The sequence below is a fragment of the Aythya fuligula genome, chromosome 9, assembly GCF_009819795.1.
Source record: "Aythya fuligula isolate bAytFul2 chromosome 9, bAytFul2.pri, whole genome shotgun sequence".
In the NCBI taxonomy this organism is placed as follows: domain Eukaryota; kingdom Metazoa; phylum Chordata; class Aves; order Anseriformes; family Anatidae; genus Aythya; species Aythya fuligula.
In genome coordinates, this window is record NC_045567.1 from 25,501,774 (window position 1) to 25,515,519 (window position 13,746).

Below are 13,746 nucleotides of genomic sequence, written 5' to 3' on the forward strand. Positions count from 1 at the left end.
GACACAAGGAAAATTAATTTGTCAAAATAATTTTCACAGCAAAACACATGAAGAATACTGAGAGGACAGAGCTCAGATGAAGTTCTGAATGCAAGTGCAGATAGGCTAAAAAAAAATTACTAAAATTCTCTTTAAAGAGTTAACATAAAATAAGATTTTAATGGCCACTATTCAAGAATACTGACTGCTTTTGTTAAGTCAAAAAAGAAATTGAATTACCTTTCATCTGACCAACACTGCTAATACCATCAAGCTTTAGCCACCACCACAACAAATCGATAAACATGCACACATACAATCACGCAGTTGAGATGATATGGCAATTTAGCTGACATTTTGAAGCAGAGTCATCTTTTGCTGATGAGGAAAAAAAAAGAACCAGAGACACTATCACATGGGAGAGACTGCACAGACCTTAAAAGAAAACGTGAAGTAACCCAGGGAACACGTGAGTGGTTACAGGTGCAGCCTGGGTCTTCGCCTTTCCCAGTGAACCCAACCCTGCTACAGAGGGGGCTGAGCAGGGCTGTTCAATGCCTTCCCTGGACATGTAAATGCTCAAGCAAATTGAATCACGTTATTTCAGGGAAGATGGGGCAGGGAGGGGTGGGGGGAAGAATTCATTGACAAAACACCCTGATTTACTCCAGAAAACTCATGAATAAAACTCATTACAAGAATGAGTTCCCCCTATACTTCAGTCAGTACTGGAGTTTCTAACGAGGGGACTTTCATCTCTTATTCTTGACCTTGGCAAGTGGTGGTCTCTTATCATGTGGTGAAAAGATGATAAATACAGGGTACATCTACACTGCCAAATAAAAAGCCCTAAAACCCAAACAAGATACTCAATGTACTGCTTCAGCATGCAATCATTCAGAAACAATCCCCTGAAGAGCCTACTCTGAGTAAAAAAGGAGGTAGTAGCTCCAAGCACGTGGAAAACAGGCAAATCAGCTGCCTTCATTTTCTTCGCTTTAAAAAAAAAAAAAAAATGCTTCTACACAGTCTGTACTTTAACTACCAAAATGAGTAAACACAATCACTGAAATGATCTGAAGGTCTCCTTAAAATATTGCACAAACTATTACCATTTTAAAGGGATTAAGCTGTGTCTATGCAAAGCTTAATAAGCATTTCAAGATCTGTTGGGTAAAATACCATGGAGACAGGATGCTAGAAAGAAACAGGAAAACAATTACATTGTCAGCATTTAAATGACATCACAAATTACCTCTGGGATATATCAGATTTTGAGTGAATACAAATTTTATGCAACTAATATTTGAATTTCACTTATGCAGCACTGGAAAAAAAGAACAAAAAGTACACAACCAAAGGCAGTATAAGCTTCATGTTGATGTTTCTTGAAGATATCGCACAATCCATCTGAGAGAAAACACAAGTTTATTCTGGCTTCTAGCCCCATCTGGTTTTTGCAACTGACTCCATACCCAGGCTCAGTTGACCAGTAAGATAAATGGCTGCAAATGCCATACACAAGGCCAGTTTCTGTTAAAAGTGAACAGCACCAACACTCGTGAACCGTACACGGTGTTCCTGCAGACCCTCAGGAAGCCCCTTTGGAAATGACCTTTCACAGCACCTCAGCACGGGTGAAGGCACAGATCAGGCTGCCAGCAGAGAAACCTTGCAACCTAACACGAGAACTATATTGAATTTCACAGAGGACCACGAGTCAGACAGAAGGGAACCTCTAATGCATCCAGTTTTCTTTACTTTTAGCTGCATTCTTTCAGACAGATATCTGAACCAGAGAGCGCAATGGGCAGCTTGAAAGGGATTTTACACAGGACACGAGGGAATATACTGAAAAACACTTTTTCACTCTAAACCAATATTAGAGTAAAATGTTACTTAATATATATAATAAAACACTATTACTGTCCACTATTTTAAGAGTGGAAATAACCCATCCCATTGGCAACCCCTGCAGAGATCACTATCAACAGTAAATATCTCGGGCTGAGAACATTTTCCATAGGTACCAGCCAAAAAATGCCTCCTTACGTTGGTCACAACCGTTACTGCAGGTGCCAGGTCAGAGCCACTGGAGGGGAAAGCTTTGATCAGTCAGGGTTACCAAGGGCAATTTGGAAGCAGGAGGAAGAGCACACTCGAACACCAATGAGGGCAGTGTCACCACTCTCCAGCCATCATGACAGCCACTGCACAACTACCTTGCTGTCGTTTTGTTCTCCTACATCTGGCAACAGCTGGCCGTGGTTTAGAGACACTATGAAGGTGATGGATGGCATCTGTAAACTTGGGGTATTCCTTTAGAGATATTTAAGTGAGCAATTTGAACTTACAGGCATTTCGTATTTTCTGGAAAACCAGGTATTTTCTCAAGGCACTTTTTGCATAGGTAATTGCTAGATATTTACTAAATTGTTATTTTATATACAAGTATAAAAATTTCTAAAGTCATTTAAAAGAGCATTTGCTCTCAAATTCTGTTCATCCAAGCTGAGGGAAATATGATTCTGTCCAGACTGGCAGTTCCCAAATATAGAAATCTTCAATCTAATCCTGTCTCAAATAATGAAGGTAAAAGAAAAACCACTGGGTCAGGCAACCAAGCACCAGCTGCATATTATTTTCAAGTTACTGTTTTCCTGCACTGCTAGTCATTTGCAAAGAACCATAGCACAGGTCAACCCAGTGAGTTTTCTCAGCTGCAGAAAGAACTCTCCAAACAAATAAGCCCTGGATATTAAAGCTGAAGAGTTCAGCAAATAGCGCTGATGTCTGAACCATGAGGGAGGCAACCTGAGGAAATACAAAAATAAACTAACTGTCCCAAGCCATCAATACGACACAAATGCCTAAACGTGTTCTGTCAGCAACTGAAATTTAGAGAAAAACAAATGGTGTTTTGGACTCACTGCTCTACAGTATGTCCTCTGGACTCCTTGGAGTCTCCTGACAATCAAAAATGGCCCCATCAGCAGCGCAAGGCTGGGAGAAAGGCAAAAATCACAATTTGTAAACTTAGCAGTGCTCTACATGTTGAAAAAAAGTCAGGTGTGCCATATGGTTTCAGTGGTCACCAGCACCTGCTGGGGGTCAATGAAATGCCCCGTCTTCTGCACATCACAGTTTGCCCGTTCCACCCAGGGTCTACTCTTAGTGTTTACATTTTTTCCGCCCAGTCTCACAAAGAAGCTAAGTAACAAAATTCTGCATTCTCTTTAAGCAAAGCTTCTAATGCCTGGTTAATGCTATACAATGCACTAATGCTCAGTGCAAACACTTCTTAAACGCAGACCAGGACCATACTATCCCATGGGGAAAGATGAAGGTACATTATACATAAGGATGCCAGAAAGAGGTGAAGCATTAAGGTAATTTACAGAAAAGTGATATGAAAAAGCTTACCTGGATCCTGACACGCCCACACACACAGAGTTAAGATGCTCAGATGAGGTGTTAAGCGACCTCACAAACCCACACAGGCATCTCTATTGGAATCAACACACAGAGTTTGAACAGTCTGAACCTGTCCAAATGTGCTTTGTTCTTGCTTTTTTCTGCTAGCGCTAACCTTTTGATATTCCCTAAGCTTTTTGCCTTTTGCTAGCCTAATGGCAGAGAGAGAAACAAAAAGCTAAAGCTCTCTGTCCCCCTATAAATTTGCTGATTTGGCCTGTCAGACCAATTGTTCTCCAAGACATTTCTCTCATCTCCCTGCAACTCCCCGTTCCCAAGGCACGCTCTTGGGAAACTGACCTCTTTTGCACCACGTATTGAGACTGCAGAGTTTTTCTGACTCGTGAGATGGATCGTGCAGTATTCTCAGACTACACAAGCTTTTATTTCTGAATAAGCTGACCTCTGGCATACCGACCAGTTCACATCTCAATTTAACAGCTCTCACTGGCTCTGGATGCCAGTCGTGTGATTTCTGTGCTCTATCAGTTATGAGCTCTCACACTACACGTACAGGCAAATACACAATTAAAGGCTTCCTGAAGCCACCTTTCAGGATGTTTTAATACGCAAACACGATGTAAGCTGCACGGGCTTTTCAGACTCACTGTCAGAAACATTCCAGTGACCTCCTGAAAGCAGAGACCGTCCTTACTGTCTGTATTCAGCTCCTAACAAAGGCAGCTTTGTTCCATTAGAAACGGCCTTGCCATGCACTACGAGCCTATCTTGGTGTTTCTGGAGAGCATCCATTAAACATGTTCCGAGTCAAAGTTCCTAGATACAGCTTCTAAGCAGTTGTGACTGAAGATGACATTTTTATCAGTTCATACTCTTCAGCTCCCTAAACCTTTGTCCGAGCAACCAAATCCACTGATAACTACACACGTACCCTCGGAGTTATTTTGTCTTTTTAAGAAAGCTAAAGACTGCTTAAAATACAGCACATGTGATAAATGTCCAAGTTTAGGACACTTTTGTAACAAAACGATGAGTTTTGCTACCTTAGAAGAGCTTGAAAATGAGAAGTGGCAGTTAGCTTGGAGGTATTTATTGATAAAGAGGCTTTTGTTTGAAAGCCACTTGCACTATTTACACAAATGAAGCTGTAGAAAGTGAGCACTAAGTTTTGTTATAGCTTAACAGTATTGCATAACTCAGGAAACAAAATATGCTTTCATTTAAGTTTAAAAAGGAGTTACGAATTCTGTTTTTACTCCAAGTTATAGAAAAACAAGTTCTTAAGCCACTACGCTTCCCAGACAAAAAAGAATAAGATTATAATGTTAGGCTAGTGTGGTATTTTCCATTCTTTCCTTTTTCCCCTCTCACTGCCTTTGAAGACTATTAATCAAAAGGGTTTTAAAGAATTCCCCTAAAAATACTGCTGTCCCCTCCACCTCAGCTTTAAATATTTTAAGTGAGAAATTTAAAAGTAGGTTTAATGGGTTTGAAGGCTCATTCACTGAAAACACAGGAAAAAACAAATACCTATTTGCACACATAATTATACTAATATGTTCAGCTGTGTCTTCGAACCATCCCGAAGGAGCAGCAAAGTCTCCAGGCTCATTAACGTTTAGTGTCTATTAAGCTATCTAAAAAGATGGCAATTACCCCCTAACACATGATGTGGATGTAACACCAGTATTTGTCTAGCAAAAAATGGGCTCTAAATAGTTTACTTTTTCCAGTCACATTTCAGGTAAACAGAGGCTTAAAAAAAGTATTATTCCTTGAAAAGATGGACTTGGGTAACCTGTACTCCCTGACAACACCACCGTCGTGTAACTCTCCATCCTGGGGTGGGAATTACAAGCTGGGAAAATACCCAGCCTCCGTCTGAAGACCTTAGCTACGGGAAAAGGAGAGAAATCAAAAGGAATGTAGGGATGCTGAAATGTAGGGATACCCAGTAACTCCAAATGTACACCCATTATATGGCTCCTACCTTAGGTTTGTGCTTCACACAACACATTAGACTCCCTAAATGCAGGTTTAATGCTAAAGAGTTCAGAAGTTCATGATTTCTACAAGGAAAGAAATGGGATGAAAGAAAGATGAAAAGGTGGAGAAGATTGACTCCAGAAATATTCCTAGCCTGACAGACTCCTTATCCAACCCCTAGCCCCATTTCTGAAAAGAGGCTGGTACTTTTTGTTCCATAGAGACAAAGCAAGGCTCATTTCAAGTTGTACGATGCCAAGAAGATCAAACAATATCTTAACGAGGCCAAGTGCATCCTTAAGCCTCATGCTTTACTTCAAACTGGATATAAGGTACAAGAAAACAAGCATGAACATTTTTATTTTTTAGTTATGTCAGCCATAGGAGTTCTACTTCCAGTACTGCTGTAGATCACACCAAGGCACCAAGCAAATGATAACTAAACTAAACCTCATTAAACAACTTTTTGAAGAGTTTAAGGTTTTCATAACCCTGAAGTACGCTGTGAGTGCACACACATCTGCACAAGAAATTTTAAACAATCCCAGCAATAATTATTAATGATAACAAAAGAGGCTTCTCCGCATTTGTGTTGTGCAAGATCTGCCAACGTTTCCTTTTCATTAGGCCCCATTTGTACTGTATCAATTTCTCTCGTTATTGACTTCACACCGAAGAAATTAAAAAACCAAACAAACCACAGCGCAGCTCTGAGCATAAGACATGTTTCCTTCGAAAAGAAACCCGAGTCCCTGCTGCCAGGTGCTATGGCATGTGCAGCACTGTTCACAAGCAGCAGAACTCCTATGCTGTTTACATAAAAGATACCAAAGTCGCACACTATGCTGCACATTGAGTACTCAGGAGAAAGTAAACAGTGATTCAACTGATTAAGTTAAACACTGGCAAGTCAGTTCCTAAGGGCAAGTATGCAACTCTTGCTCAATTGTTAACAGTTTAATAGGGGCAGAGTAAGCTTAATTTCATACACTGTAGAGACTAAGCACAACTGCTTCATGTATCAGCATCTAGCTTTGGAACCGTTCGGATGTGAAGGATGCTTACCCCTACTGAAATACACCATGTTCTTTCCATCCCTACCAATTTTCAGATAAATTAATAGCACATCTATCTCATGAAACGAGAGCTCAAATGCAGGAGCAAGGTGTGTCAGTCTGTCAAACTCACATGCATGCTCACCATTATTTGTGTTTTACTTCTTCAAACAAGCATGACAGTTTTGGAAGGGATGGCTACCACTTTAAAATCATCTGAGAATCATCTGAGATTCAAATAAGAAACTCACTTTTATGTTCACCTATTATCATGTTAAGTGGACATCTCTAGTTCATCCTACCTGTAAGCTCTCCTTACTAAACCAGCACAGCCAGAAAACAAACAAACAAAACAAAATTAAACACAAACGTTCAATTTTAAAAATAGAGAGTATTCTAACAAGAAAAGCTAAATTTTTCCAAATAAGAGCAATATGACTCTTGAAACACGAGCGTAGGTGAGGCATGGCCTGAGTCTGCAATACTACCATACATCATAAATAGTACTCAAAGCTCTGCTGTCCAAGGAGCTGGTTAGCTCCTCTGGTATAACAGGAAAATACACGTATAATCCAAATATAATCCAAATAAACAGAGACTTAAATCATATCACAAAACCAGAATCTATGGTTAGTAAAATCAAAACCTTGGCTTTTGGATTATGTTAAGGAAATTCTCAGCACATAGATGTGGAGCACATAGATTACAGTGAGAGAGAGCCAAATTCCATTCTAATTCAATGACAGACCATAGAAAGCCAAAGATTCTGAATATTCAACAAGTGTAACATTTGACTTCTCATTCTTAAAGTGTTAGGCATACACCTTTTACTGAAGTTTCAACCTTGTGGCTGCTGCTCTATTTTGTGATAACACAAAACAAAACACAATTTTGTATACAACATCTTATTACGTGCTTGAAAGGAATTCTGACTACTATTAGTAATCGTCAGGTATAATTAATAAAATGTTTTTGCATTTCTACACTTACTTTTTACTTGCTTCGTAAACATCCGTAATATTGGAGAACAGGTGATGGCTCTCCGTTTTGGTCATGGTGAGGCTCAGTTCTCTGGAATTTTTAAACATCCGGATCAGAATCTCCAGGCTCAGCAAGTAAGAATGCTCAGAAGATATCACTTCAAATATTGCCTGCAAAGTGGAAGGGCGAAAGAAAAGACTTACTATTGACTAGGTGGGGGTAGGTTTTGTTTAGTTTGTTTTAAGGAAAATGTGGAGAAGGGTTGCAGAGAGGAGTTGTTGGATGTAAACTAGAAATTGTAATGCAAGCTTTCATTTCCATGAGAGTTTTATCATTTACCTTTGGAAACTAATGATTTCACGCTTAAAAAAAAAGTGTGTATTGAAAAGACTTTTCACTACAACTGCAAACAGTGTTCGAGGACAACAACTTAACACCAGCTGTGATCACTCCCTATTCATACCCATGAGAGTTTATTTTGTCTTAAAGTTACAAATATGTCCATTTCTGTGGTCTGCCTGGAAGCTTCACATTGTAATACTGCTGCTCACCAGCCAGAATTAGCTTTTGCTCTCTTAAAAGAGAAGCTGAAAAGTTATTTACTTAAAAAGTACTTGCTTCCCCAAGCATCTGCAGAACAGCAAAATTCCAGCTTTAGTCATCTATCAACACTGATGCCGTGGAGACTTAACACATGAAGTTAGGAGCAGGCATACGAGAAGCTGAGATATCTGCGGCTGGGATAGGAGCCTGGAGGCCGAGCAGCCAGGAGGGGTGGCCGCCTCCATCTGCTTTAGTGATTAGTGAGCAGACAGCAGGCAGCTAAGGCTGAGGGGCAGACCTCCAGTACTTCCCCTCACCTCCCCCTGAGGACTTTCTCTCCAGTTTGTCACCCCACCACTTAAGGACCAAAGGCACTGTAACTTCCATCAGCTGGCTGGCACACAAAGCAAGCTTCTAGCAGACTCCTGGACTTTGAAATCCACATACTTGTTCCAGTGGAAATTTTATTCTCTGACATAGAAACCCCTCCAGCTTTTAAGCATCTTTTACCTCTCTAGGCTTGATTTGCTGTTAGTCTGCTGGAGTTCTTGTACATACAGAGTGGAAAAAAAATAAAACTCTGAGACTACTTTTGTCATAAGCTCCAGCAAGCCACATTTTGTCATCACGTTACTAACACAAAATACCATCCACAGAGACAATACAACTTTGCTCCCATTATTACCTGCACATATAATTTCATCGGTTATTTGCAGTTAACTTCTCCAGGCATCCTTAAACCAAAGGAGAAGTAAGTACTCTGTATGCACTACTGCAGAGCTGAGTACCTAGCGATAATGCCCATGGCTCTGCGGAGGGGGACAGAGTGTCTGCAGGTGACAGCCTACAAGAGGAGTTCACTTGGACATCTGATGCACGTGCTCTAGAGAAACCCTGATCTCCCCCAGTCAGGTATAAAACCAGAAGAGACACAGGCATGCTGGAGGCAGTCCTCCTGAATAATCCCATCTGCCTCTCACGCTTCTCTCTGCTGTGCCCACAGAGAAAAGATTTGCCTCGAGAGCGGTGCAGTGCTTTGACTAACTGCTTTCCATCCAGGCAGCTTTCAACACAGGAAGAACATACAGACTCCCATTGTTTTTTGGAGGGGCTTTGTTTATGCTTCTACTGAGGGCCCTCATAGACTTCATCCAGTTTGGTGACAGAAAGTCATTAGCCCAGTCAGAAATAAATGGGACATTTTCTTTCGATGTCCTAAGATGGGAGAGGATATCCTCTTACCCGTGACCCAAACATTTCAGAGGATAAAAAAGGATTAAGGAACGATCAACTTTGACATATATAACCGCACCACGATCACAGGCTGTGGTGGTATTTACCAGCTGCTTGCTAACAGTGTCTGAGCGACACATGAAATTATGTTGTGGTTAACTTGGTTTTTATCAGCACGAGCAGATACTTGAATTCTGATGGACACTCTACAGAACTTAAGAGACCAGAAGCACACTGGAGTTTGTAGACATGCATAAGGTTAGAATTTCCAGCTTGCAAGAAAACTGGAGTGTCTATTGAAAATTATTTCAGTCCATATCAGTCTATACATATATGATGCATTTTCTTTAGATGAAAGATGCAGAGATCCAAGTCAGTAATGTTTGGTGAAGGATGGGGTGCCTATGAATGCTGGACATTGACATTTAATTGAGGTATAAACAAATCCATTTTTCTGCAGTGACAATATATTATGATAGCCAAAATAATGCAAGACTAAAAAGCAATTTAAATAGATAATAAAATAATCAATAAAAGGCAATTTAAAAGAAATAAAGCAAAAACACGATAGCACAACCAAGTCTTAAGAATATTTCTTTGGGTTCTCTCTGAAAGGATGGGCCTCTAATATTCAAATTAAAAAAAAAAAAGCCAAGCTGGAAACATTTCTGATAACATTACAGACCTCATATTTAAAAGGCATCTAAAGAACTTGTTTTCTCTGAAGAGATGTAAATCTGGCTCCAGGAAATGTTGACTAAAGGCTTCTAAAGGCTACGACTGAAATAAATGCCTTGTGTTTCAAAGCTTTTCAGCAGGAGGAGACAGAAAAGCAGAACACATAGCCTGAACTGCTGCACAGCTGACAGCCCCCAAAAGCAGAAAATAGTCAAGAAAATGTAGGATTACTACAAACCAACCAACCCCTACTGTCTCATCATGTATATGCAATACATGTCTGTATTGGGGTGGATGGGGCTTTGGGCAACCTGGGCTGGCGGGAGGTGTCCCTGCCTGTGGCAGGGGGGTGGAACTGGTTGATCTTTCAGGTCCCTTCCAACCCAAACCCTTCTGTGATTTTATGATGCATGGAAAACCCCAGCTGGATCTCATCTGGCTACATTCACTGAGGTATGTCCTGAAGGAAATTTTGGAGCAAATTACCATAGCAGGTAATTCTACAGCGCTGCTATTAAAAAACAAAACAAACAAAACAAAAACTAAGAAGAAAAAAAAAAAAAAACACCGCCTTTTTTTCCCCCTATTAAAGGACATACCTCAAGAAATGCAGGTATCTAATAGCGGGCTAGGTCAGGCTATTCTTTTCAACACCTCTCATTCATTGTGACATAGCCCCTGTAAGTAAGGAAAGAGGGGAAAGCAGATAAAGAGGACAAAAGGTGCAAAAAAGAAACAGAGAGGGACAGAGACAGAAAGGGACAGAGAGAAAAGATAACTGTATCAGTTACTGCTGCTGTTTTCTGTATTGTTGATAGCACGGATGCTCCTACTTCATTTCAGTGTGAAAGACATACATTAGTTACACTAGGTGCACACTACTGATGTTCAGAATTGTTGACAGGATTAGTTACAACTAAAGGGCACTGCAAAAAGTTGTTTTATCTGCCACCTCCTACCCTCTGTGAATGCAGGTTTAATCTTACACCTTCCCAGTCCAGCACAGAACAGGGTTGCTTCTGTCTACTACTGAGTAGCCATCAGCCGGGCTACACCTGCTGCAGTGAGCGTACCCAGGCACCACTCCAGCAAGACCTGCAGGTGTTGGCAGGAGACATGCAGCAGGGATCTGTGCACATCAGCAAGAGACAGGTTTCATTTCTTTATTCTCCCTTGAGAAGACAGCATGCTTCACCCTAGGACAGGAAGCAGTGTGTTCAACTTGCCTCCTTATGAACAAATACTGAGTATTAAATCAGGCGTGCGTGTGACAAAACAAAAAGTTAACAATAGAAAAAGTTATCAACAAAAAAAGAACGTGTTACTTCAAAAAAGTACCTCTTGTCTTTTTCTTTCTTCCTGGCTGATTGTTTCCAATAACCCATTCTTTTTCACCTAAAAAAAAAAAATAATTTTTAATACATTTTGTAGAAAACATATAAAGTAAACAAAACCAAACATGGAGAACTATTAAAACACTGCACTAAGAAGCAACAATTTCAGTACTGAACTAAAAATTCAGATAAAGAATCCATCCACTTCTGAAGACAACGAACCATGAGAAATAAATTTTTAAACGGCTGGATGTTTATAGTATTTATCCTAAGAACAAAAAAGTCATTAAGAATTACTACAGGACACACAGAGAATTACTACAGCAACAGCTTTCCCAGCTGAATCACTGCCACCCTGCACAGCCTTCCTGGATTTCACGCACACATTGAAGCATGAAAACTGTTTTTTCCTTTTAAGACAGATGTCTTGATTGATACACATTTATCATAAGGTTTATTTTCTGGTTGGCCTGAAACATCTTAGCATCTTCATTTGTGAAACAAACACACCTAAAGGTTTTTCAGGCAGGTAGTTTGTTGACCAAGAATTATTCTGGAGAAGTTCCATCTTTACTCTAAAGAGATATGTAAAGTCCTGAGTAAATACCTCTGTGTTTTTACCATCCCCAGCCCTACAATGATATTCCTCCTCCCTCTGCATCCTACAGCCAAATCAGCCAAGATGTTTGCCCCAGCTCCCCACACAGGACCGTCACGAACGCCAGCCTGAGCTGCACACCCTGCAGCTCGAGGCCAGGTGCTCGGCTACCGCACACCACGCCACAGACTTGCTAAGTTCATCCCTTCCCAGGGTGATTTATCCCTTCCCAGGGTGAATCGAGGGCAACATGCCATTTAGCAGAACATTAAAAAGCACAGGAGAGCGAACAACAGGGGAGGACTGGCTCTGTGCGTTTCCTAGAGGACTGATTGACCAGCACAGGACACCAACCAGGCGGTGGGGAAGAGCCCAGGGCACAGCACTATGCGTGGAGCAGCAGCGTGGCACAGGACAGGGTACTCAGGCACTCGTCAGACTTAACAGATGCGCTTCCATTCTCCCATTTCCTTTTTGAATTTCTCCAAAAGCTCCTGACGTACTATCATCAATAGCTGCTTCTTCTTCCTCCACTCGCTCCTTGGATTTTAAAGGATATATGATTTGTAATTTTATTCTTGCATACCAGCCACCACAAACCTGGATAGCAGGCTCAGCAGTAAGATGGCATAACATTAAGGGTGCTGCACTCCAGTTTGCAGGCACGTTGCTTGGTAATACATACTTACAAAGAAAATGTAAATATCCCAATGTATTTGAGCAATTGCTCTTTTGAATATGTTACAGGTTCCCATGCTCACCACGAGCATACACTTCTGAATACCAAGCCAGAACTAGTTAGCTGACTTTCTACTAAACTACCTTTCAGTCAAGAGCCTGAAAGCTTTAAAGCACTCATGAGGAAGTAAAATGTCTTTTTTGGATGCCATGGAGGACTTTTCTAAAAATATGCTGACACAGGAAATACCTATGAAGATATCCAAGAGATTACAATGCTTCCTGTTAATATAGCAATTGTAAATTTCCAGTGAGAACAATGTGGCAACTGCTAAATTTATGTTCCAAAAACATAAGCTGTGTTTGTGATTATCATCTAGTCATACATGTGTGCATGCATTTGAGGTGCACGTATAAGTTAGTTGTAGAAGCAAACAGCTCTAGTTTATGCACTGAATTAACTGCAAAGCTTCCAAAAAGGAGGAGGCCCAAATACAGAGATTGCTTCTGGAATACTCTAAGAAAAAAAAAAATCAATTCAAGTTTCCAAATCAAATCAAGTGTCCAAAGTGTATTAGCTGAAAGACTAAAAAAAATCATATTTGTGATGCTATGCCATCAACAATGACTTAATATAAGCTAAGAAGATAGCAAGAAAAAAAAAAAAAAAAAACTCAGAGGGAAACACTCCAGCTACTACTGCCGTCTCCCCATCAGGCTGGACAGCTTTCTTCCAGAGGCTCAGACATGACTGATTCAACTATGGCAAGGAGGAGGAGGAAATGATGAAAAGGATGAGGGGTTAACTCTGCAGTTACTTACAAGAACTTCCTCTAAAATAAATAGCTACACAGAGGGGAAAAAAGAACTTACAATAAATATTTTAGAAATATGCTGGAGTGGCTACACCATAAACCAAAATGAACATAATCCTTTTGACACTGAAGGACAAGGGAGCCCTGAAAATCCTTGACAGTAAAAACACATAGTTTTGTTTGATACCACAGAGGAGAAGCAGCCGTGGAAAGGTCACAGAGCAGCTCAGAAGAGCAACCTGCAGCAGCTTTTTGAGCGGCAGAGAAAAATCTCTATCATACTTGTTGCACACCAGAGAAAAAAGATCAGAAAATGAAATCTGATGAGTATTTGTGAGAACCTGAGCAGCATGGGCAGTCAAATGAAAAGCAAACATGCACCATACTCTCCGGGCTCAGAGGTAAGGAGCTGGCAGGAGAGGCATTTACAT

At 40.6% G+C, this 13,746-nt stretch overlaps 1 protein-coding gene across 1 annotated transcript in view; it reads right to left on the bottom strand.

Annotated features, from left to right (window-relative positions):
• The window catches only part of ARHGEF26 (Rho guanine nucleotide exchange factor 26), a 48,199-nt gene that overhangs the window by 27,431 nt on the left and 7,022 nt on the right, over positions 1-13,746 (bottom strand). Inside the window, exons 4-5 of the mRNA XM_032193304.1 lie at positions 11,229-11,285; positions 7,446-7,606 (exon numbers count right to left, since the gene is read on the bottom strand). Of these exons, the coding sequence (XP_032049195.1) occupies positions 7,446-7,606; positions 11,229-11,285 (218 nt within the window). The remainder of the gene's footprint in view (positions 1-7,445; positions 7,607-11,228; positions 11,286-13,746) is intronic.